Genomic DNA, 23,886 nt, shown 5'->3' with positions numbered 1-23,886 from the left:
TTTGGGAAGTATGGACATTTTAATAATTTTGATTCTTCCAATTCAAGAACATGAGATATCTTTCCATTTATTGGGTCTTCTTCAACTTCTTTTATCAACACCTTATATTTTTCAGTGTATAGGTTTTTCACTTCCTGGTTAAATTTATTACTAAGTATTTTTTAAATTCTACTGTAAATAGGATTGCTTTCTTAATTTCTCTTTCAGATAGTTCATTGTTAGTGTACAGAAACACAACCAATTTTTGGGTGCTGATTTTGAATCCTGCAACTTTACTGAATTTGTTCATTAGTTCTAACAGTTTTTGGTGGAGCCTTTAGGGTTTTCTATATATAAATAGCATGTTATTTGCAAATACAGAAACTTTTACTTCTTCCTTTCCAATTTGGATAATTTTTCTTTCTTTTTCTTGCCTAATTGGTCTGGCTAGGACTTTTAGTACTATGTTGAACAGAAGTGATGAGAGTGGGCATTCTTGTCTTGTTCTTGATCTTAGAGGAAAAGCTTTCAGCTTTTCACCATTGAGTATGATACTAGCTGTGGGCTTGTCTAACATGGTCTTTATTATGTTGAGGTACATTTCTTTTATACTTAATTTGTTGAGAGTTTTATCGTGACATGATGTTGAATTTTGTCAAATGATTTTTTTGCATCTACTGAGATGATCATATGATTTTTCTTCTTCAATCTGTTAATGTGGTGTATCACATTGATTGATTTGCATATACTAAACCATCCTTGCATCCTCAGGATAAATTCCACTTGAACACTGTGTTTGATCTTATAACGTGCTGTTGAATTCAGCTTGCTAGTATTTTGTTGAGAACTTTTGCATCTATGTTCATCAGGGATATTGGCTTGTAATTTTCTTTTCTTGTAGTGTCTTTGTCTGGCTTTGGCAGCAGGGTAATGCTGGCCTTGTAAAATTAGTTTGGGAGTGTTCGTTTCTTTTCAATTTTTTTTGAAGAGTTTTAGAAGGATTGGCATTAATTGTTCTTTCAATGTTTGGTAGAAGTCACCAGTGAAATCATCTGGTCCTGGGCTTTTCTTGTTGGGAGATTTTTGGTTATTGATTCAACTCCTTACTAGTTATGGGACTATTTAGATTTTCTATTTCTTCATGATTCAGTTTTGGTAGGTTGTATGTTTCTAGGAATTTATCCATTTCTTCTAGGTTTTCCATTTTGTTGGTGTATAATTGTTCATAATAGTCTCCTAAGATCCTTTGTATTTCTGTAGTATCAGTTGTAATGTCTCCTCTTTCATTTCTGATTTTATTTACTTGTCTTCTTTTTTTCTTAGTTTGGTTAACAATTTGTCAATTTTGTTTATTTTTTTTAAAAAACAGGTGTTAGTTTCATTGATCTTTTCTATTGGTTTTCTGGTCTATATTTCATTTATTTCTGTTCTGATCTTTGTTATATCCTTCTACTAACTTTGAGCTTAGTTCTTCTTTTTCTAGTTCCTTGAGGTATAAAGATAAGTTGTCTATTTGAGATCTTTCTTTTTTCTTATTATAGGTGTTTCACTATAAACTTCCCTCTTAGGACTGCTTTGCTGCACCCCATACATCTTTGTGTGTTGTGTGTCCATTGTCATCGGTTTCAAGATATTTTTTGATGTCCCTTTTGATTGCTTGCTTGACCCATTGGTCGTTCAGGAGCGTGCTGTTTAATTTCCACGTTTGTGAATTTTCTAGCTTTTCTCCTCTTAGTGATTTCTCGTTTCATACCACTGTGGTCAGGGCACCAGCTGGGTGGGAGGTGACAGCTATATCTCTGGAGAAGGTTCAGTGTTGTAGTTTCCATGCAGCTCCATCAGCTGAGATCAGCATTGGCAAAGACTGTAGTGTTCCTCAAAAGCCAAGGCTAGTGATTTCTGTAGCAGTGGCAAGGTCTGTTGGGGTCTTTGGTGGCAAAGGCTGCTCAGGACCTCCTGATCACTTTTTCTCCCACAAGGGACGTCATGACCATGGGGATCTCTCTTGGCATCGGGTCTGGCTTACAGGCACCCTAGCAGTGTTGGTGGCACTAGTGTCTGGTGTGCAGGCACCCCTGGAGCAGCCATCGAGCTGAGGACTGGAATGTGGGTGTTTTCAGAACAACAGCAGCTGTGGGTCCTGGGTGCTGGCTCACCCATAGTGGCAAGGATGTGTGTAACACAGGTGGATGTCACGTGGCCGCAAAGCCAGGGTTTAGATACAATCTGCTTTACTTTCCATTTCAGGAACTAGTCTCAGCCCTGTGTGAGCTCTGCAGACTGTCCCTTGTCTCCCTTCAGGTGGTTCTGTCCCAGCTTGGGTAGTCCCTCACACACATGCACTGATCAGCACCCAACTGAAGACTCGGGGAGCTTCTGCAGATGCCCAGAGCTCTCACTTTGTGCAGTTCACTCCCCTCTGGTCCTCTCTCCTGTGAACTGTAGCTGCCTTACCTTCCCCTATCAGTTCCATCTCCTCAATTCAGGTGGACCACCAGGCTCCACCTGTGTCCTGTCTGCCGAGTCTGCAAACTCCCCAGGCAGTAAGCTGGGCATCATAAGACTGACCTCATGTGTTCCCCACCTCTCTAACTTACCTTCCTTCATTATCTATTGTTTGCTGTCTTGAAAACTATTGTTTCATATATTTTGTCTGGTTTTTCAGTTGTTTCAGGCTTGAGATAAATATGGTCCTTTCACTCCATCTCGGCTAGAAGCAGAAGTCCATTTATTGTTTCACTATGCCACTTTCACATTATTCACCCCTTTTAAGAAAAGGTTCAGGGGCTTGCCTGGTGGCGTAGTGGTTAAGTTCATGTGCTCCGCTTTGGCAACCCGGCTTGGATCCTGGGCACAAACCTACACATCACTTATCAAGCCATGCTGAGATAGAGTTCCACACAGAAGAACTAGAAGGACGTACAACTAGGATACACAACTATACACTGGTGCTTTGGGGAGGGAAAAAAAGAGGAATAATGGCAACAGATGTTAGCTCTGGGCCAATCTTCCTCACCAAAAAAGCATACCTTTGAGAAAAAAAAAAGGTAAGGTTCACTTATTTCTGAACAATCATATAGAATTACATGCCTGATTTGCTTTTATTTTATTTTTGTTTACCATTCCTCGTAAGAGGATACTAAAGTGTCAGGCATTACAGTCAGTGTTGGAAATCTGACTCTGAGGCAGTGTCATTTCTTGTTTCCCAATTATGCCTCTTCCCTCTTGGTTGACACCTCTCCACTGACGTCTGATCCACTGGGAAGGACCCGGCTCTTGGACTTCCCAACCACGTGGCCCATCACCGCAGGAGACCTTATGAGGAAAGAGCTGGCAAATCCTGAAAACCTGGATGTGCCCACTTTGGGGAGTGTGCATTGATCTTAACATATTCGTTCATCCATTCAACAGGTATTCACTGAGCATCTCTGAAGTGCTAGACATTGTGCTAGGAAGTGGGGCTGTAACAGTGACCAGATCAGACAGTCCTCAAAGAGGGTGCGTTCTCATAGGGAAAACAGCAATAAACAAGTCACCATACACAACACTATTAGGCATAGAGCAGGTCAAGCTGCAATCATATAACAATTTACCAGGAAGATACATTTCACCAGGAAGATGAAACAATTCCAAACCTGTGTGAACCAATGCACATAAACCAATGACATATGTACAATGTAAAATCGAGATATCCATATTTGCAGAGAGAGATTTAAAACATTTCTCAGAGAAATCAACAGAGCAAACAGGTAAAAATGAGTGAGGATGTAAATATTTGAACCAATCAACTGTGAAGTGGTATTTAACAAATACATATACGATCTTGTATTTTAAAAATAAAGATATTCTTTTCAAGTATGCACAGAATATTTACAAAATGTAAGATCAATAAATACTGAGCACATTGGAACAGACCAGCGAGGACTCAGAGGTACTGTGAACTCAGAGGTACAATTCACTGACCCCTCTGCATTTGAGTTAAAACTTTAAGTTTAATAAAGAGCTGGTATTAGACATTTCCACAGATACCAAAGACATGATATCATCAGACCACACTGTCAGACCACCGTGCCAGGAAGGGTGATAAGCCCCGAGCAGAAGGCTACACTAGTTGGAGGAGGTCACGTTCTATAGGTGGTCCAAGATGGGGTGACATTTGAGCTGAGGCCTGATGCTGGAAAAAGAGCCAGGGAGAAAGTCCCTGAGACTGGGCCACGGGAGGTGCTTGAGGGGCACCAGGGGGTTGAGAGCCCCCCACCTCCACTCAAGCCTCCTTCACAGGAACCCGCTGACAGGAGCAATGGTGACTCACCTTACAAGCGTGTGTTCACTTCTACAGCAGCCCTAGGAGAAGGGTCTTATCACTGCCGCCATTTCAGAGACAAAAAACTGGGCTCCCGAGGGTGTCACGCAGCTAGTGAGCAAGGGAAGCAGGGTGGGACCCCAGTGCTAAGATTGCGCCACTGCGTCATGGAAACCCAGAACAGGGAAGGGCCGTAAAAGCACTCTGTGAAGTGCTGCAAGAGCGGGCGCCCCCTCATCTTAGAGCTTTATCTGGACGTAAACTCCTGAGTCAGCTGGTATCTAATACCAACAGGGAACTTGGGATTAAATACACCTGGTGTTCAATGAAGATGGTGTGAGGTGGGGCTGGCCCGGTGGCGCAGTGGTTAAATTCACACGTTCTGATTCTCGGCAGCCCGGGGTTCGCCAGTTTGGATCCCGGGTGCAGACATGGCATCACTTGGCAAAAGTCACACTGCGGTAGGCGCCCCACATATAAAGTAGAAGAAGATGGGCATGGATGTTAGCTCAGGGCCAGTCTTCCTCAGCAAAAAGAGGAGGATTGTCAGTAGTTAGCTCAGGGCTAATCTTACTCAAAAAAAAAAAGATGGTGTGAGGTGACACTGTGGCAAATGGCTGCACCATCCTAGCAAATCCTTCATCTACCCTATTCATCCTTGCGAGCAGCCGCACTTGAAACAGCATGTGTTGGAGTCCACATACTGCATTCAAAATGGTCAGCGCGAGCTGCTAACCAAGGCTTTGCTCTGTGGAAGAGCCCTTTCACAGTTTTTTAAATTAAAAAGGAAATAAATCTGAAGTATGCACTCTCATAAACTTTTGTTGGGAATGCAAAATTTCTTTGGAGGGCAATATTGTAATAGACATTTAAAAATCTTAAAAAGCAAGAATTCGCTAGCAATTTCACGTCAATGAACTTATCTTAGGGAAAAATTCTAAATGCAGAAAAAGCTTTAGGCACAAAATGTTCCTTGCAGCCCTTTATATAAAAAGCAAAAAATGACAGGATTTAAATGTCTAATCACGGAGTTGGGGAGTAAGTTATGGATCATGATTATTAGGAAATATTGTGAAGCCCCTAAAGTGAGCTGCAGAAACAACTGGTGGCAACACATGCCTAAGATGACAGGAAAAGGGGAAGGGGCACGATGCAAAAATCACATCATCTAAACAGTAAAAAAGGCTGGAAGGAAATCAGCAGCGGTGCACATTTAGGCCCTGCTGGGGAGGGTTTTCCAATTCCTTTCTCTTCCTTGGCCTCTCATGTCTGGATCACAACGAGCAGGTACTGCGCATCCACAGTCACTAGGCTACTTACTTTGCTGTCAATTTTCTTCAAGTCTGAGAGGCAGTCAGAGGAGACCTCCTCGCATTTCAAGATCAAAGAAAGATGTGCCAATTCAAACAGCAAAAGAATTCTGGAAACAAAGAAGCAAACACCAATGGATCAATAAGGGGTGACAGGAAACACAGACCTGCCTGGCAGAATAAGCATGCAGCCACTGTTCATCCTCAGGCAGGAAACAGAACAGAACGTAATCGAGACCCTATGCGGACAGTCCCCAAGCCCAGCCAACCCCAGTCTGACCCGGGATTTGGAGGAAATCACAGGCTGTGTCCTGCTGGGGGAAGCGCCCTCCTCCTCAGCCTTCAGGGCAGGTCTGAGCACAGTCTGGACGAGGCGGGGACAAACACCCTGCACAGCAGCTCAAGCCGTGGGTGTCACTCTCTGAATTATTGGAGCAGTGGCAACATCAGGACAGACGTGTATCTCCTGACTCAAAGCCAGCTCTTCCTACCACGTGATGTGCATCTGGGAGCATCACCAAGAGCATCTGCAGTCACCAATCAGGGTGTCTGTAGAAATGGACATGCTGATGCCGAAATTTATACAGAAATGCGAAGGACCTATGATGGCCTAAGCAACTTTGGAAAACAACAAAGGCAGAGGACTAACCTCCCTAATTATAAGACTTACCAAGAAGCTGTAGGAATGAAGGCTGTGGCCCTGGTGAGACAGGCCAGGTGTGCAGCCCTGACTCTGACACTCTAGACCAGGCAATTCTTTGTGAGTGGGGAGGCCTGTCCTGCGCACCACAGAACATTTAGCAGCAGCTCTGCTTGCCAGCCACTAGATGCCAGTAGCAGCTCCACTAGTGGCCACCAGCAGTGTCTCTAGACACACCAAATGTCCCCTGGGGACAGGCCAACCCCCTTTCTGCCCTGTCCGAGGTAACATCACAGCCTTACCAAGGAACGCAAGCAGCTGCTCCGCTGTAGCAGCTGAACTCCAACCTGCGATGGGAAGGGGTGTGGGCCCCGTGCTCCCCACCGCCCCGCCCACCTCCTCCACCAGCTCAGTCCCTGGACCTCCAAGGGCCCTGGCAGGCCCGGCCTCCCAACCTCCAGCCCCTCCACCCCTCCACTCTCCTTGAGCTGAAGCTACACAGGCCTGCTGTGCAGCTAGGAAGGGAGAATCCATAAAGGTATAAACCATTGGTGTTCATCCTTTTTTGATTTTAAACTATCAGGACCAGTTTTTTCCTACATAGAATTCTAGACAGAGAAGCCCAGTGGAGAGGTGTTAACAGGGCTCCTCACAGAAGGAACCTCTGGGGCTCTTGGGGCGGAGGGAGGACCTGAAGCCCAGGGAAGGCAGATCTGACTGGCTGAGCCTGTGTCCCCAGCAAGCAGAGGACACACTTTCTCTTCCAGTGCCCAAGGAGGAGAGACCCAATGCTGACCGCACATGAAGCCACGGGGAAACGTGACTGTCCAAATGGGAAACTGTCGTGGCCATCCTCTCTGGCCACAATGCAACGAAACTAGAAGTTCTTATAAAAGTGAAGCCATAGGGACACTGCAGGGAAGAGAACCATTTTCAAATCCTGGGGGTCAGGGAGCCTTGCCAGGTGCATGGGTAGAGGCAGAGAGCATAGTCCAAGGCTGGTTCACAGGGGGCCACTGGGGCGGGGCAGGGGGCACAGTCAGCTCTGAGCTGGGGCCACGTGGCCTTCGCTTCTGGGGGACACAACGTGCTTCTGGGAGATCCGGGTCAGGATCGACTCACATGACCGTTGGGCCAGGAATTGGGTGAATCCACTGAGAGGCCTAAAACAGCCTCTGGGCCAGGATCAGTGGGAATAAATGTTCGCTCAGATTACTCTTCTATTAAATAAAATATTTCTGTAGATCAAGAATTATTTTTAAAAATCTCAGGGTAAACAAACCGGGTCTATTGATAAACACATGGGGGCTGGAGGGCTCAAATTTCAAAACAGAAAAGGCGTTTGCAAGTCAATAATAAAATGATTTATACCCTACATTCTAAAAATTGGGCAAAAGAAATGAATAGGAAATTAACCAAAGAAAAACAATGCCAGTAAATATATGAAAAACTTCCAACTTCCCCAGCAGTCCAAGAACGTGAAGCAAGCCCATGGCATGCATCTCTCACCCGACACGCTCAGGGCTTCCCGGGAGGCGGGAGGCGAGCATCCTCACGTGTGTGCTCTGTAGAGCTGTGCAGCATGTGTCAAGGGCGCCAGAGGCCCATTCCTAGAAACTGCTCCCAGAGGCTGCTCAGGCTAGTAGTGAGACCCTCCATGGAGCACCCAGCAGTGACGGAGTGCCAGAGGCCACGGCTGAGCCCAGCCTGCCTTCAGTTAGAACAACTTAGAGATTCTGAGGAAAGAACTGACCCTCTTTCCAGAAAAATGCTCACACCTACACATACACATGTATGTATGCATTCACACACCCTAGACAGCCTCCCAGAGGATCTGAAAATCCACGTTAGGATCCTGGTCGTAGGAGAATATTTCCTGATGCAGAAAAATATTCACAATTTATGTGGAAAAAGCAGGTTAAAAACTATGTGATGATAATTTTGAAAACAAACATTGATGCCATTTTCAAACTTCCTATAATATTTACAGATTAAATTTGAAATGAGAAATGATGAAAGTCACTTAAAAAATATGTATATACAACCTTTAGCCCATGAAATCTAGATAAATTTCAGAGCAATGGAGGAACTCACATGTGAAGTGACAACATGAACACGAGATGTCTTGGTGCACCCTCGCACCCAATCCAGCCACCAGCTGTCTCAGGACACCCATGACCCTGCGTTCATGGCCTGTGGCGTACCCTGCTTCTAACCCATAGGAGACCTCAGTGCTGAGCAGAGGCCACATTCCTGATCAGCTCACGAACAATTCTGACTTCCCTGGTGCTAGTCGACCACCCTTTCCGCTTTGATGAGGCGAGCTGTCCTCTGGAGAGGCTCACCTGTAGCCCACAGGCACTGGATGCTGCCAGCACCCACATGAGCCTGGAAGCAGCACCTGCCCCAGTCGAGTCTCAGAAGAGACTGCAGCCCCACCAGCACCTTGATCACAGCTGTGTCCAGATTCCTGTCCCACAGATACAGTGAGATAATCAACACACAATGCTTTAAGCTACGTCTGTGGTAATTTGCTATGCAGCAACGGATAATTAATACACCCTCGTTTGAGGTTTCTAGGGCTGCCATGACAAATTACCACAAACTGGATGGCTAAATTTATCCTCTCACAGTTCTAGAGGCCAGGAGACGGAAGTCAAGGCATTGGCAGGACTGTGCTCCCTCTGAAGGCTCTAGGGGAGAACCCTTCCTCGCCTGTTCCAGTTTCCAGTGATTATCGCCAATCCTTGGTGTTCTCTGGCTTGTAGCTGCATCGCTCCAATCTCTGCCTCCATCGTCATGTGGCCTTCTTCCCTGAGAGTCTCTATGTTCCAAATTCTCCTCGTTATAAGGAAAAGTCACTGGATTAGTGCTCATCCTAATCCAGTATGACCTCATCTTAACTTGATCACATCTGCGAAGACTATTTCCAAATAAGGTCACATTCACAGGTAGTGAGGCATAGGACTTGAGTATACCTTTTTGGGGGAACACAATTCAACCCACAACACCCCAAAATTAACTATCAAATGACAAACTGAAAAAATATCCAAAACAATTATTATAGCCAAAGGGCCAAAATTCTCCACATACTAGGAGTGCTGAGAAGTTGATGAGAAAATCATCGAGAACTTAAAAGACAAATTCTCCAAAGTGGCAGTTCAAAGGCCCCCAAACGTGGCTGAGCCTTACGCCTCCCTGGTAATCAGACAGGCAGACAGAAACCAAAATGATAAGATAATTTCAGCCACCACATTAATAAGGGCTTTTTTCCGATCTTTTAAATAAACACACAGGAGAATGTCACAAAACAGCTGCTGGGTTGGAAAGCAAACCCGTCACCTCTGTGGAAATAGAGTGCAGAGTACATTCCAGATCCTTCTGTCAGCCTCTAGCTCAGCTGCCTGCTCTGGGAATCCAATCCAGGATGCAACCTAAACTCTGAACAGAGCTTCTGAAAAGGCTCAGAGGACTCAGGAAAGCCAGAACTTTCCTCGTTCGCCTGGAAATGCTCAGGAAAAAACGCTGCTCTTCCAGCTGCTGAAACGTGACACAGCTGTTCAGAAAGGTGTGGGATGTTATGACAGCTTGAGAAGTGCTGGTGCTTACAAGTTAAACGGGACTTTAAAGTAGGATGTGGAGTTATACACCCCAAGTGCTCCCCAAACAGTACGAACCTCAGGACAAAAAAAGACTTGAAAGAAATACACTAAAACCTCCACAATGGCTGGCGCTTGGTAGGGTAGTCATGGTTGCTGTCCATATATTTTCTCATTTTCCTGTACTTACCAAATTCTGTACAATGATTAGGTAGATGTGAAACTGGAAAAACATAAACACTTACTTTTCGTCTCTGATTGAAGGGAGCTGCTGGTGACCGTAAGAACCTAAATGGTCATAGGTCTCCTTCAGAATTTTGTTGACGTCTTCAGGTAAATCATTTTTATCCAGTTTTCTAGAATTAATTCAAACATTAATTAACGCAAGAATCCTGTCAGATTAATTCAAATTATCCTAAGAGAAACTCTAAGTCTATAAACCTGTGTTTCCCCCTAAACAGAAGGCCTAGAATAAATCCTTCCTCCTTCCTTTCCTCCACTCTCCAGCCCACTTCTCATATCACCTCATTCTCCCTCACTGCCCGTCCAAGTTGTTTCTTCCTACATCGCCAAAAATGAAAACACCCCTGGAAAATGTGCACAAGCCCCTCTGCCAGAACCAGTCCCACACAGAGGGCACACTGTTCTGGGACACTTGGCCCTTCCCATGTCCCCTGCCCCAGGACCCAGGGCAAGCAACCCACCTCCCTCTGAACAGCCTCCCTCTCCTCTCACACACTGTGTCTCCTCACTCCCCTCTCCTCTCACACACTGTGTCTCCTCACTCCCTCTCCTCTCACACACTGTGTCTCCTCACTCCCCTCTCCTCTCACACACTGTGTCTCCTCACTCCCCTCTCCTCTCACGCACACTGTGTCTCCTCACTCCCTCTCCTCTCACACACACTGTGTCTCCTCACTCCCCTCTCCTCTCACACACACTGTGTCTCCTCACTCCCCTCTCCTCTCACACACACTGTGTCTCCTCACTCCCTCTCCTCTCACACACACTGTGTCTCCTCACTCCCCTCTCCTCTCACACACACTGAATCTCCTCATTCCTTCTCCTCTCACACTGCTGGGATCTCCACCAAACTAACTCCCTTTTGCCACTGCAGCAGGTTCTGCCTGCGTCCAGTTCCTCTCCCTCATTCACTCTAACCCACTCCCATCAGGGTTTCACCCACAAGCTGCTCTTGTTTTGCTCAGTTTCATGGTCCAGTCTGTAGCCTCCCTGGCAAGCCCTGTAGGGAGCATCTGATACAGCTGGTGACTCTCTCCTCCCAAAACTCCTTTCTTCACTGGCTTAGAAGCCACAGTCACCCTTGGCAACCTCATGGGCTGCCTCTTAATAAAGGGAGGCAAGGCGGAGTCCCATGCCCCCTGCAGGGCCTCTCCCTGCCACTCAGCACTCTCCCAGCCACTGGCACACCACATCCCTTCACTGAGGGCACAGAGACTCCAAGTCAGCACCACAGGTAAAACTCAACTCTTGCTCTCCCTCCCAAACCACTTACGCTTTCAGCATATTAATGTGGAAAGTGACAGACAGGCTAATGGAAGTTTTCTTTTCTTCCTTTAACTGAAGCTCGTCCATTAATTCATGCTGCACCTGTAAAATGGAACAGAATATTAATTTAGATTTAAACACATAATTAGGTAGAGATCTAGATATTATGTAGCTATTATTTTGCAAATATTCCTCATTTAAAATTAATATTTATAATTAACAAGTATCTTCTCATTAATTATGTTTTATATTCAGTTTTTGTACACAACTTATGTTAATTTCCTAGACACAAAAATTATTAGATGATGAACGCTCTTCATACATGCTATTTTAATTACTTTATCTTTACAAATTTTCTGCTAACCTTTTTTTTAAATTCAATGCTGTTATTAAAAAAAATCCAAAGAGTCACAATAAAGCAAAAAGACTTTGTTTTGTTTTGTCCACATATGCACATATGTATGTTTTTATATCTCTCAATGGATAGACTTCCTTGCTGTTTCTATAGTTTTCTGAAGAATGACATTTAAGAAAATTATTTCTTCTATCTACATTTTTCGATATGCCAATTTACCATAACAGAAAATATTTGTCGATATTTCTGTGGCACGTTAGCTTTTATGAACGGTGCTGCAGTGGCGCAAAACTTAGCGGCCTCCTCCTTTTTTCCAGCCTGAAGATAACACTCCAGAAGCTCCCTGGATAATATAAAAATAATAGGTATTAAACCTTGATGAAATCATTTTGTGCTGCAAATGTGTAATAACTGGGTTATTATACTTGCACTATTTTTGTGTTTCACAAACTTCAGACAGATACACAGATAGGCCAGTTCCTAACCGCAAACCCACAGCCTGTGGCTTACCAGGGACATGCCAGCAGGCACTGGGAAAGCTATGCTACTGCTAGCAAGAGGGAAAGAGAATTGTTTTCACTTTAACTACCTAGGACATTTAAAAATGACCTTTTAAAGAAAAATTGTATTTATATTTTCTGTTACAGGCTCCCCAAATGGCCCTAAAGCACGTGAGGAAAGCCTGTAGATTCTGGATTCTGACTTCAGGGCAGATTCTCTGGGTCCTCTTGGCATATGGCTCCCCAAGTACAGGAAAAGTCTGACAGAGCGCCTTTCATTCCCCCAGCACAAGGACCACCTGTTGACATCTCTTGCTGTGGTTTCTCAGGGCCCTCCCTGTGGCAAATATACTCGGCACACGCTTCCCTAACAGGACCGCCTGGACCAGCAAGCCCATTCTGGCTGAGTTTTATATTGCTGAAATGTCTACTACATTAACAATTTACTGAACTAAGTTTTTAAAACCATGAGTGAAGACTATGACACAGGCTCTCACTTCCTGTGTTTCCAGTCATAACATTCGCCCTGTTGTAACACTGGTGTAATCAGGACACTGTGACGTCATCTACAGAGTTTAGAAACATCTTCAGACAAATGATACAAACAACATAATTCTAACTACAGAGTAGACAATAATGGCATACACCCTGCGTGTAAAGTCATCACCCCGTGGGAGAAGGCAGGGCGGCTCCCACTCACAGCATCAGCTCCGCCCGCCAGTCCTTATCTTCTTCCTCCGTCTGATTCAGCACAGTCACAATTTGGGAGAGGCTGGGGATCAGGTGGTGATGATATCCAGGCTTGAGAAATGGCCTCACCATCTGCCAGTAGAGGACTGAAGCATTGTACACCAAGAAGTAATACCTGTGGCACAAGAGGAAGTCTGAGACTGGCTCGGAAGGCAGCCTGTCCAGAGCCCCCTTCTGGGAGGGAACCTCGAGTCCTCTGCTTCCAGCAGATGGCAGCAGCCCCATCTGAGAGGCTCTGGCCCACACTGCGTGAGTGTGGTACACAGGCCTCCATGGGGACAGCCACGGCACCCTGCTCAGATGGTGCTGGGTCCAACTAGAGATCCTTTCACTCATTCAGTAACTTGATAAAGTGACTCACTCCCTGTGAAAATACACCAGTGAGCAAGGCCTCCTTTGGTTTCCAAGGGATAGACAAGAATGGGCAAGTGCAGGGAGGAAATCAAGGAAGGCTTCCTGGAGGAGCTGACATCCCTGGAGAGGGAGCAGGAGCACCCTCAGAAGCTAGGCTTTTTCCTGAGGGCTGCAAGGGCCACAGGAGTTATCTGAGTAAGGGGCTCACAGGGGCCAATGTGCCTGACTCCAGGCCTCTCCAGTGGGGCCAGCTCCGACTTTTGAGCTTAGGTACCTGGTGGTGTTCTAACTGGCCATTAGATGGACGAGTGCCACTAATTACCGCTATTCCTCAGGAAGGAGGAAGGCCCAGGCCAAGGCAATAAGATAAAACCACCCGCTCCTTCATGGGGTTTACTCAGAGCCATGGAATGACCCAGGTCACGACTTATTTTTTCCCCAGCTTTTCCAGGAAAGGAGGGGAAGTGCAAGATGTCATCGACGGTGCAAGCTCTGACTCTCGGCGTTCTGTCCAGATGGTCAGTCACCTCTGCCTGGAGGGACTCCGATCAGCCTGTTGTGCCTCCCCAGATGCCACATCCAGAAAGGAGCTCATGTCCCTGCAAACTCGTCTCCCGATTCCTACCATGGTCGGAGGCTGTGCAGACACTCCCCGACACTCTCACATTGGCTGCTCTCTCTTCCCCACTGCCACTGCCCTGGCCCCACCATCCTCTCTCCCCTGGACCACCCAGGGCCGTCTCCCAGCTCCTCTCTTCCTGGCTGCCCCAGGTCTATTTCTAAAGGTGGTCCTGCCAGCCCCCAAGGCTCCTGACCCACCCTCATCCTGTCTGCAGGTGTCCCCAAGACCCCCGGAGTGCAGCAGCAGCCAGGCCCCTCCCTGAGGGCGCCCACCAACTCGGCTTCACAGCTCCGGGGCATATTCTCCTGGAAACATCCACTGTCCTTAGAACCTCTGGTTCCAGGCCAGGCCTCCTATCCACACGTCCCCACTGAGGGAGGGTCTGCGGAGCTGGACCCTGTATGCCCAGCATTACAACAGGTGCTGGCCAGAGACGGCCACCAGCAGCAAGTATTGGGAGAATGAATGAATGAACCTAAGATTTATACTTATATCTCCTTTAAATGTTGTGTCCTATTTAAATAGGCTGTACTAATGCCAGTTTGTATACAAGCTTAACAGTTTCAATAATATTGATTTTTGATGAAGAAAGCATTAACTAAGTATCAAACTGTGCTGCAGTTTTCACCAGATCACCTCTACAGGCATGAGGCCTTGGCCCAGGCGCTCCGCCAGGGGCAGTATAGGCAAGTGGGGCAGCGCAGGGAGGGAGCCAAGATGCTGAACCCCATCAGAGGCCCGAAAGCGAGGGGGCCCTGGGGACAGGCAAAAAGAGGCCCACAGCGAAAGCTGACAAAGTCATCTGCAGATCACAGACATGGCTGAACAGGGTAGAGGATGCAGTTACAGGAACTGTGCATGCACGCGGCCAGTTCTCATGTGAGAGACATGAGTATGTGACCATCAATGCAGAAAAAACACAAAACAAAACAAGGACAAAAAATCCCAACAGTCTGAACAGATAGAACCACTTGGTAAATTCTGTTTCTGAACCTTTTACACAATCAGTTAGAATCGGCCGATTCCATCGTGCCCACCTCGGTTCTCCTTTGGCAAAGTTGATGGCCTTCATATACTGAGTCACACAATTTTCAAATTCCTCCTAAAACAACACAAAGAACACACAATTAAATTGAATTTGCCAGTGAAACATCAACCACTGCTCATTGTCACTTCCGTGAGCACGAAGCCTCTCCGAGGACTGGCCTGGCCCCCTGTGCCTGAGCAGCAGGAGCTGGAGCGCGGGGCAGAAGCCACAGCTGCGTGTGCTCTCGGGCGCCCCAGCCTCTCTCCCTGGAAGCTCCCCCCTACCTGCCTTGAGGACTGCTGTGGACATGACTGTGGCACTAGGATGCAACGGTCAAATGGCAAACAGGACACAAGTCAGACTCCACTGCTTAGGGAAAAGGCATAAACGGGAAATACTGCAAGTTTCGAGTCACTGAAAATCAATCTGGCCACTTGACTCAACAAAAAACATTTTCAGATTTGTCTAGCCTGACACGAGTTTGGAAGTGGGGTGAAATTTTTACTGTTGCGATACAAGAGGCAGAATTTTGAGGAGAATCAAGGCAACCTCGGGGGAAACAATATAGTCATACAAAGCATGACGTGTTCATTTTAGACAGCGAACCAGCAAAGGCGTGCACTCCATCCCCTGGGGAGCGTGAAGACCGTGCATACGAAGCCTTCACAACTCAAATGAACTAATAAAGAAAACTGGAGGAACCGGCACGCAGGGGGCGCTCCTGCTGGCAGTTCCTGCTGGGCCCAGGGGCCCGGGACCATCTCTCACCAAGTTTTCGGTGGACTTGGGGGCACACAGCTGGGCCCTGCACAGGTGCGCTCGGCCCAGAAACTGGGTGACCGGCCCCTTCACCTTGAAGTACATCTGGATGCAGTCCTCGCTCACCGCTGGTTGCCCCATCTGCAAGAGAAGACCTCCGCGTGCAACGGCTCCAAGGACGCCTTTGGATGGTGCTGGCTCCCTTCCCATAAACACACTCCAGACAGGCTCTGAGGATGGACCTGAGCACCCACCCTGCAGCCTCCTCCAGTGGACCACCCCACCAGGCGCTCCGCTTTCCCCAGTCCCACCTTCTGCTTCCATTATAAACCCAGAAATAGAGATCTCCTGACACAACGCCCTAGGGGCCCTGGGCTTAATGACCTTCAGGGCCTGCTCGGCACACAGAACAAACAGGTCCGGGCTGAAGCTTTCTGTGGGGTCAAACTCCGACTTCCCCAGGTTGGCAGACTTGATCAGTTCATAGGCCCTCTTCAGGGAGGCAGCATCTATCAGGACGGCAGTGAAGGAACTGGTCAGGAAAAGGCACCCGCCGCACCCCTGGGCAAGAGCGGGGAGGCCAGGAGGGGCCGGGAGGGGCCGGGGCAGGCCAGCGCCCCTGGCCGTGCTCCCCCTGGCCGTGCTCCCGGAAGATGCCCCGCACCGCGCGGCCCCGCAGAGCGGCCAGCCAGAGCTTCGGACGCAGCGGCGTGAACATCCTGAGGGGCCTCTCAGGACGGCAAACCCTCCTCCGGTTCACATTCGCCCAGGGGGACAAATCCGCGAAGCGCGGGCTTCCGGAGGTCACCGGGGCTGGCGGCGCTGCGACCAAGGGGATTGGGGCGGGGGGGGGGGGGGGGGGCTCTTGGTGGGTCCTGGGGCCTCCCTAGGCCAGGGGTGGGGCGCTCTCGGAGCCGCCCCACGCGTGGGGGGGCGGGGGCCAGGACCCAACCCCAGGGCCTGGAGGGGCGTTGTGGCCGCGGGATCAGGCTGGTCCCGGGGGGTCAGTCTCGTCCCCGGCGTTGGGGCGGTCCCGTGGTCTCCCCAGTCAGGGGCCGGGCCCCTGCCCACCCTGCTGGCTCTCGGCGCGGGCCAGCTCCTCCGTGACAACCAGGTCCATGGCTCCAGGCCGGTTGGCTTTCTCCTGTGGAGCCGGTGGCGGTTGCTTAGCGACCGAGAGGGACGCGGACCGGGTCCTACGGGCCGGCGGCGGGGCCACACATCTCCAGAGGCGAACCGCCGCCGGGTCCCCGCCCCTGCGCTGGTTTACCCATCCGCACTGGAGCGGGGGCGGGGCGGGGCGAGCGAGGAGCGGGCAGGGGCCTAGGTGGGGCGCAGGGGAGTGGGTAAGCTGGGAGGGGAGGGCGCGCCCACGTAAGGTCATGCTTTCGCAGGCCTGTCCGCCCTTGCACTGGCCCCGCATCCCTGCCAAAGCCCCTAGACTAGACATGGATGCTAGTCTCCCATGTTGGCTGATGGCACCCACCCCAACCCTCCTGATGATGGTGCAAACTGGGGCTGCCCTGGGCTCCAGTCCTGGCCCTTGGCCATCCCCCTCACATTTTCCCGAAATGTAGTCCTGCATTCCTTGGCTCTTTCATCCATTCATTCATTCTACAAATAGTTATTTGCCCCCTGCCATGGGCCATAGCTGAGCGGGGCCTGTGCAGGCAGAGACGTGGACAGGCCCCCCCGTGGGTAGAGGACGTCACACAGAATAAATGTGCGCCTCCTGGGTGCCACCAAGGGAAGCCAGGGAGCCTGACAGCTTGTACAGTGGCCTGATCCTGGGTGTGGGGCCAGGGGGTGGTGGTGGGGAGCAGTAGGGAGAGCACCCTAAAGGCAAGACAATTGACCCCAGATCTAAAAGAGGAGAGGAGGTGCCAGACAAAGAAAAGAGGGAAAAGGATGCCAAGAGAGTAGCATCTTGCAAGGCCTGAAGGAGGGAGGGGGCCAGCTGGGGATGCACAGTGCTGTGGGCTAGGAGGGCAGGAGACAGCCACTGCTGGGGCAGGGTTCCCCTCTTCCTACCTCCCCAGGAAGCCCACAGCGTGTCTTAAACAGTGTGTGTCAGTCTGAGCGTTTTCTGTGGGTGCCGGGTGGAAACTGGTTCGGAGGGAGTGAGACTGATGAGGACCAGCCAGTGCGAGCAAGCGAGCAGAGATGCCGTGGGCTGGCTTACAAGGCAAGGACAGAAAGGGAAGAGCAGATGTGAGTGATGGAGCAGGTATGGGGCCAGGAAGGGCCAAGAGGCCATGGCACTGGGGACAACACACTGGGATCGGGGTGGGGGGGGTGGGGGGCATACACTTTTGCAGGGAACTCTGGGAAAGGACTAGCTGGAGGAGGGCTCAGGAGATAGTCCAGGTGTTCTGCCTGGAACTTGCAGGATGTGAGGTACTTAGAGTTGACACTTAGGAGGGATCTGTGCTCAGAAGAGAGCTCTGGGCTGGAGGAACAGGCTTTTGAACAGCTGCTTAGAAGTGATGGAGTGTGGCTGAGATTGCTGAGGGAGAGCACACCCAGGGAGGCTAGCAGGGGGCTGAAGACTAGACTTGGAGAACCCCAGGCCAAGAGTAGCAGGAAGAGCTTCAGCAGAAACAGAAGCGGGGCCAGAGAGGTGGAAAGGAAGTCATACAGGCCTGGATCCAGAAGCCAAGGGAAGGCTGTTTCGAAGCAGGGAGGTGGATCAGCTAGGTCAAATGTGGCCAAAACACCAGTAAATGAGCACTGAGAAATAGCTTTGGGTTTCCCAACATGGATGCCATCGGTGACCCAGGAGTAGACATTTCTCTGAATTGGGGGGTGGGGCAGAGCCAGTTGGAGGGGGTAGAAGAGTGAGTGAGGGTGACAGGGTGGAGAGAAAGGTAGATACACAACTCTTTCAAAACATTTGGCTCTTAATGGGAGGAAAGAGGCTGGGTGTTGATGATGTAGGGCCTTTCGTGTCTGGGGAGGGGTCTTTTTAAAGGTAAGACAAGCGCTTTTAAAGCTGATGCATTTATTCACAAACAATATGATTGTGTATGTAAAAAAATCCTGTGGCATCTACAAAAATACTACAACTACTAATAAGTGAAGTTAGCAAGGAGCAGGATGCCACATCAGTATGTGAATATCCATTGTATCTGTATATACTGTATGAGCAAGAAACAGAAAAGGACAGAAAAATACCATTTAAAATAGTATAAAAAGTGAACTACTTTGGAATAAACTTAACAAAAGATGTATAGCACTATTACATTGAAAACTACAAAACACTGCTGACATAAACTAAAGAAGACCTAAATAAATGGAGAGATATGCCAAGTTCATGAACTGGAAGACTAAAATTTGTAAGGTGTCCATTCTCCCCATGTTGATCTTTAGACTCGATGCAATCTCACTCAAAATCCCAGCAGGCGATTTTCTGGAAGTTGACAGCTGATTCTAAACTTCATATGGAAACACAAAGGACCTAGAATGGCCAAGATAATCTTGAGGAAGAAGAACAACGTTGGAGGACTCACACTATTTGATTTCAAGACTTACTGTAAAGCTGCAATATTTCAGACAGTATGGTATTGGTGAAAGATAGACAGGGAGACCAAGGGACCGGAAGAAAGAGTTCAGAACCAGACCCACATGTATACAATCCATTGATTTTGACATATGTGCCAATTCAATAGGGAAAGCAAAGTCTTTTCAACAAATGATGCTAGAACAACTGGATCGTGAATGAGGAAAGAAATGAACCTGCATCTCTGAATCACACCATGCACAAAAATTAATTTGAGATGGATCATAGACTTCAAAAGTAAAACTTTGATGTTTATAGCTTCTAGAGTAAAACATAAAATATTTCACCATCTTGGGGCAGGCAAAATTTCTTGGAGAGTGCATAAAAAATGAAACCATAAAAGAAGAAATAGATAAATCTGTCCTCATCAAAAGTAAAACCTCTGCTCTTGGAAAGGCACTGTTAAGGAAATGAAAAAGCAAACTACAAGTTGGGGGAAAATATTCACAATAGATATATCTGCCAAAGGACTTGTGTCCAGATTATATAAAGAAAGCCTATAAATCAATATTAAAAAGGCAAGTGAAAAAAATGGGCAAAAGATTTGAATAGACACTTGACAATCAAGATATATGAATATCCAGTAAGCACATAAAAAGTGTTCAGCATCATTGGTAATCAGGGAAATAAAAATGTAAATCAAAATGAGATACCACTTTAGAGCCACTAGAATGACTAAAATTAAAAAGACCAACAATGATGAATATAGTGGGATATGAACAACTGGGATTCTTACACACTGCTGGTGAGAATGTAAAATGGTACCATCACTGAGAAACTGGAAGTTTTTAATCAAGTTAACAATGCACCTACCCTATGATTCAGAAATTCTACTCTTAGGTGTTTACCCAAGTGAAATGAATGCACGTATCCACAGAAAGACTTGTATGAAATGTTCCTAGCAGCTTTATTCATAATAGCCCCAAAGTGGGAACAACCCAAATATCCAACAATAAACAATTGTGGCATAGTCACACAATGGCCCACTACTCAGCAATCAAAAAGAATGAGCCGGTGATACTGCAACAAGATGGATGAATCTGAACAATGGTGAGCAAAAGACCAGGCATAAAAGAGCCCTCTGTGGGATTCCATTTCAGGAATCGGACCAAAGGCTAGCAAGTTCTGGTAGGAACTGCCTGATTTCAAAGAGTCAGGCCAAAGCACCAAATGAGTACTCACAGAAAGGACAAAGCCTTTAACAGAAAGAATGAAGCCTTCAAAAAAACAAATAAACAAAAAAACCAGATCCCAAATAAAGCTTAGAGAGCTTCAAAATGCAAAAAGAGTGGAGCTTGACCTCCAGGAGAGACTTACCCTGTAACTCCAGGATCGATGAGAAAACAATGAGCCCGATGGGCTCTGTGGGTGTCAACACCTGTTACCTGTTTGCTCACCCACCTAGGAGTTGTCAGGGGTCTTCTCTGGATCTCAGTGGGACCTCCAAATAATGTTAACTTAAAACAAATAAACAGCCAGTTATTTACCAGCAAAATGGGTTTATTTGGGAACAGCTAAGAATTGCAGTTCAGGACATGCATTCTATGGTGAACTGCAGGCAAATCTGGAGAACAAAAGAGAGAATTGTTCTTTTATAGAGAAGGGGAGTTGGGCAGGGCTGTTACAAACAGAGAGTCCATTGGAGGAAACTGGGAGTGCAAAGTATAGTGGCTTTTCACTGGCTGAGTTGTGGCAGTCTCTCATTGGCTGAGCTGTGGCCAGGCAAGAAAAAAATCTTCCTTCCTCCTGCTGGGGTAGTCAGTATCACTTCCTGTCCTAGGTGTGAGGTTCCTCTCTTCTGCTGGGGTCTATGTTGACGTGGAGTGGTGCTGCATGGGATCTCCTCCTTCTGGCCTGCCGACTCCATTTTAAATGAGGTTTCTGTTTATTAATTTTCACACGTGCGATTCTAGGTTCCCTAAAGGCGATAGAAGTCAGGGTGAGAGGTTCACTGGGAAGGGAGTGATGGAAAAGGTCCACATCTTGACTGGAGCGTCAGACACACAACTGTATACATTTTTCAAAACTCACTGAAGTCAACATTTAAAGCTGGAGCATTTTGTTTGACGTCCATTGTACCTCAATGACAAACCAAGCCAAACCAAACACAGAGCTCCAGGAGCCCCAGGACATGAGCTCCGACGTAAGAAGGAGCTGGGGCTCCCCCAGGCCAGGCAGGTAGGAGGATGACGAGCTGTCGGCCGTCAGTCGCTTTGCCCTGGGAAGCTGAGGGAGTCTCTGCCAAGTGCTCCTGCTTTCAGGGACATTGGAGGCCAGGCCGTCTGCCGAGGGTGAGGACTGTTGGGGTCTGGGCATGGAGGGGGGCGGGAGTGAGTGACGAGAGACTCCTGTGGGGGCCGGGGCAGAGCCGAGGTCCCATCAAGGTTGGGAGCCATGACCCTCGAGTGGCACTCTGGCCCTGTGAGACTCCTGCAGAGCTCAGCTGCTCATGGCGAGGATAGGAGAAGGTCCCATTTTGGTCCTTTTGGTTGTGAGGCTGGCACATGGCAAGGCTGAAAGAACAGGGCTGGCTTGGTGCAGGTATCCGACCGAGAGTACCCGGCATACTGGACATGGAGGTCACTAGGGAAGGAGAGCTGGTGGGTGGGGAGAAAGTGGGGTGTTAGTGTGCTGGGACAGGCTGGGATGTGGTGAGGGTGAGGGGCTTGGTGGCCTGTGCAGTAGGGCCAGGCTGTCACCCAGATGTGGCTGAGGAGCTGGACCTGGGGCCCCAAGGCAGGACAGCTATGAGCTGACTCCAGAACTTGAGGGCATAGGAGGATGTCACTGTAGGAACCCAGCAGGACGGACTGAGAACAGGAAAGTGTCTGGGAGATTTTAAAGCTGCTAGCTGAGCACTGGGAGAAGCAACTCCCTCCTTTACCTTGCCTCCCAGGCTTCGGGGAAGTCTGTGCTGTTTCTTGTACTGCTCATCTTTTCTTATTCTCTCTTCTCTCCTTCTTCTTCCTCAGGAATAGACTCCCAATTTTTGGCAGGCACAAGGCTACCCCACTTCCTGCCTCCCTTGTAGCCAGTGTGGCCAAGTGACCAAGTTCTGATCACTGTAAAGCAGGTTTAGGGGAGTTTTCTCAAAAGGAGAGCACCTCTTTTTTGGTCCTTCCTTTTGTCTGCTGGTGGAAATGTGGCTACAAAGACGGGAGCTCGAGCAGCCATTTTTTGCCATAGGAAGAATCCTCCATGCTGTGAGCCTGGGTCTCCTGTCTGTGTGGCAGCTGCTCGGTCCTGGATGGCCTTATGTGAAAAGGAGATAGATTTCTCTCTTGTTAAATCCACGGCTATTTTGTGTTTTCTGGGACACTCTCAACTTATGTGCTTGCCGGGCCTTCAACTTTGCCTGTCAGTGAAGATTAGGATGCAAATGCAGACCACAGGGCTGTTGGGGGAGGGGGCACATGATGAAATATATATACACACACGTATGTGTGATATACAGGATATATGTGAAATATATATATATGCATGTGATATATATGTGTATGTATATATATATTTATATACACATACATACCCATGATAAAATAAGTTCTGCCTGGATGTAATTTCAAAACCTAAACTCCACGTTTTCCTCCAGGTCTAGAGCTGTGCACCATCCTGAAGGTAGAGGCTCGAGTCCTTGTTAAATGAACCAGCTATTAGTTCTCACGGATGGTTCCCAAACGTGCCTTCGTTTATTCGTAAAGACACTTGGCACCGTGCACACAGCAGTGATAAAATATTTATTCCCGCCAAGGAAGTATCTCCCAAACATTATGTAGTAGGAGGTTTTCTGAATCCTAGAGCATTAAATATTAAAGCTCATTTCTCTAGTTATACAGCAGCCTTCATATTAAGAGTGGAACACAAAGTTGTTTTTTACTAGATGGTATTTCATTTGGTGAAGACAATTCAGGTCAGGCCCAGATTGCTCTTTTGCTTTTTTGGCCCGAGAATCAAATGTGGAAGTTGTGGGGTGCTGTGCATCTCCCCCTGAAATTCTACTCCTCCTCTCTCCAAATGTCCCACCTTGTCCTTGCTCTGCACCCCGAGAAGCCTCGAGGAACGGGAGAGGCAAACCAGTTGGACATCACCAAGTGGCCAGGGTCAGCCCTTACAGAGACACACTGCACTCACAGGAAAGCCTCAGCTGAGGGTGCTCAGCACTGGCGCTTTTCCCTGGCTCTTCTCGCGTCTCCCCAGTTGGCTCCAGACGGCGCCTGCACCCATCTGTAGCAGGGAGTTCCTGGTGCACCCTGCCTGTCCCTCCAAGCGGTGTTTCGGGTCACCATCTTTGCACATAGACCGTGTTCTCTGTCTGGGTTTTCCAGTGAGTCCCCAGAGGCCAGCCGTATCAGTCAGCTAGAACTGCTGTAACAAAGCCCCCCCAGACAGCGGCTGACACAGCAGGGATTCACCTCATGGTCCGGAATCAGAAGTCTGAGATCTAGCCGTCTGTGGGGCTCGTTCCTTCCCAGGGCTGGGAGGAGGATCTGTTCCCGCTAATGTTTTCCTTAAGGTTGTTCTACAATTTCTTTTCAAACAAAGGATTCAGAAGCTTGTCCTTGTTTTTCTCTGCTCTTGAACTGGTTCATAACATTGTAATTATGTGTTCCTTAAAGGTTT

At 48.0% G+C, this 23,886-nt stretch overlaps 1 protein-coding gene across 10 annotated transcripts in view; it reads right to left on the bottom strand.

Annotated features, from left to right (window-relative positions):
• Positions 1–17,175, bottom strand: part of CFAP46 (cilia and flagella associated protein 46) — a 135,908-nt gene extending 118,733 nt beyond the window's left edge. For all 10 annotated transcript variants that reach the window (XR_011543343.1, XR_011543348.1, XM_070631431.1 and 7 more), the window contains exons 1-9: positions 16,779–17,175; positions 16,092–16,216; positions 15,717–15,848; positions 14,959–15,023; positions 12,896–13,060; positions 11,915–12,038; positions 11,348–11,442; positions 10,077–10,187; positions 5,603–5,702 (exon numbers count right to left, since the gene is read on the bottom strand). Coding sequence is in view for 8 of the 10 variants with exons in the window: in XM_070631431.1 (XP_070487532.1) it covers positions 5,603–5,702; positions 10,077–10,187; positions 11,348–11,442; positions 11,915–12,038; positions 12,896–13,060; positions 14,959–15,023; positions 15,717–15,848; positions 16,092–16,216; positions 16,779–17,157 (1,296 nt within the window). In the remaining 2 variants the exon portion in view is untranslated. The remainder of the gene's footprint in view (positions 1–5,602; positions 5,703–10,076; positions 10,188–11,347; positions 11,443–11,914; positions 12,039–12,895; positions 13,061–14,958; positions 15,024–15,716; positions 15,849–16,091; positions 16,217–16,778) is intronic.
• Between the last annotated feature and the right edge of the window lie 6,711 nt (positions 17,176–23,886).

This window comes from Equus przewalskii, chromosome 1, assembly GCF_037783145.1.
Source record: "Equus przewalskii isolate Varuska chromosome 1, EquPr2, whole genome shotgun sequence".
In the NCBI taxonomy this organism is placed as follows: domain Eukaryota; kingdom Metazoa; phylum Chordata; class Mammalia; order Perissodactyla; family Equidae; genus Equus; species Equus przewalskii.
Note: the sequence above shows the minus strand (reverse complement) of the source record. Positions and strands in the feature narration are given on the sequence as shown.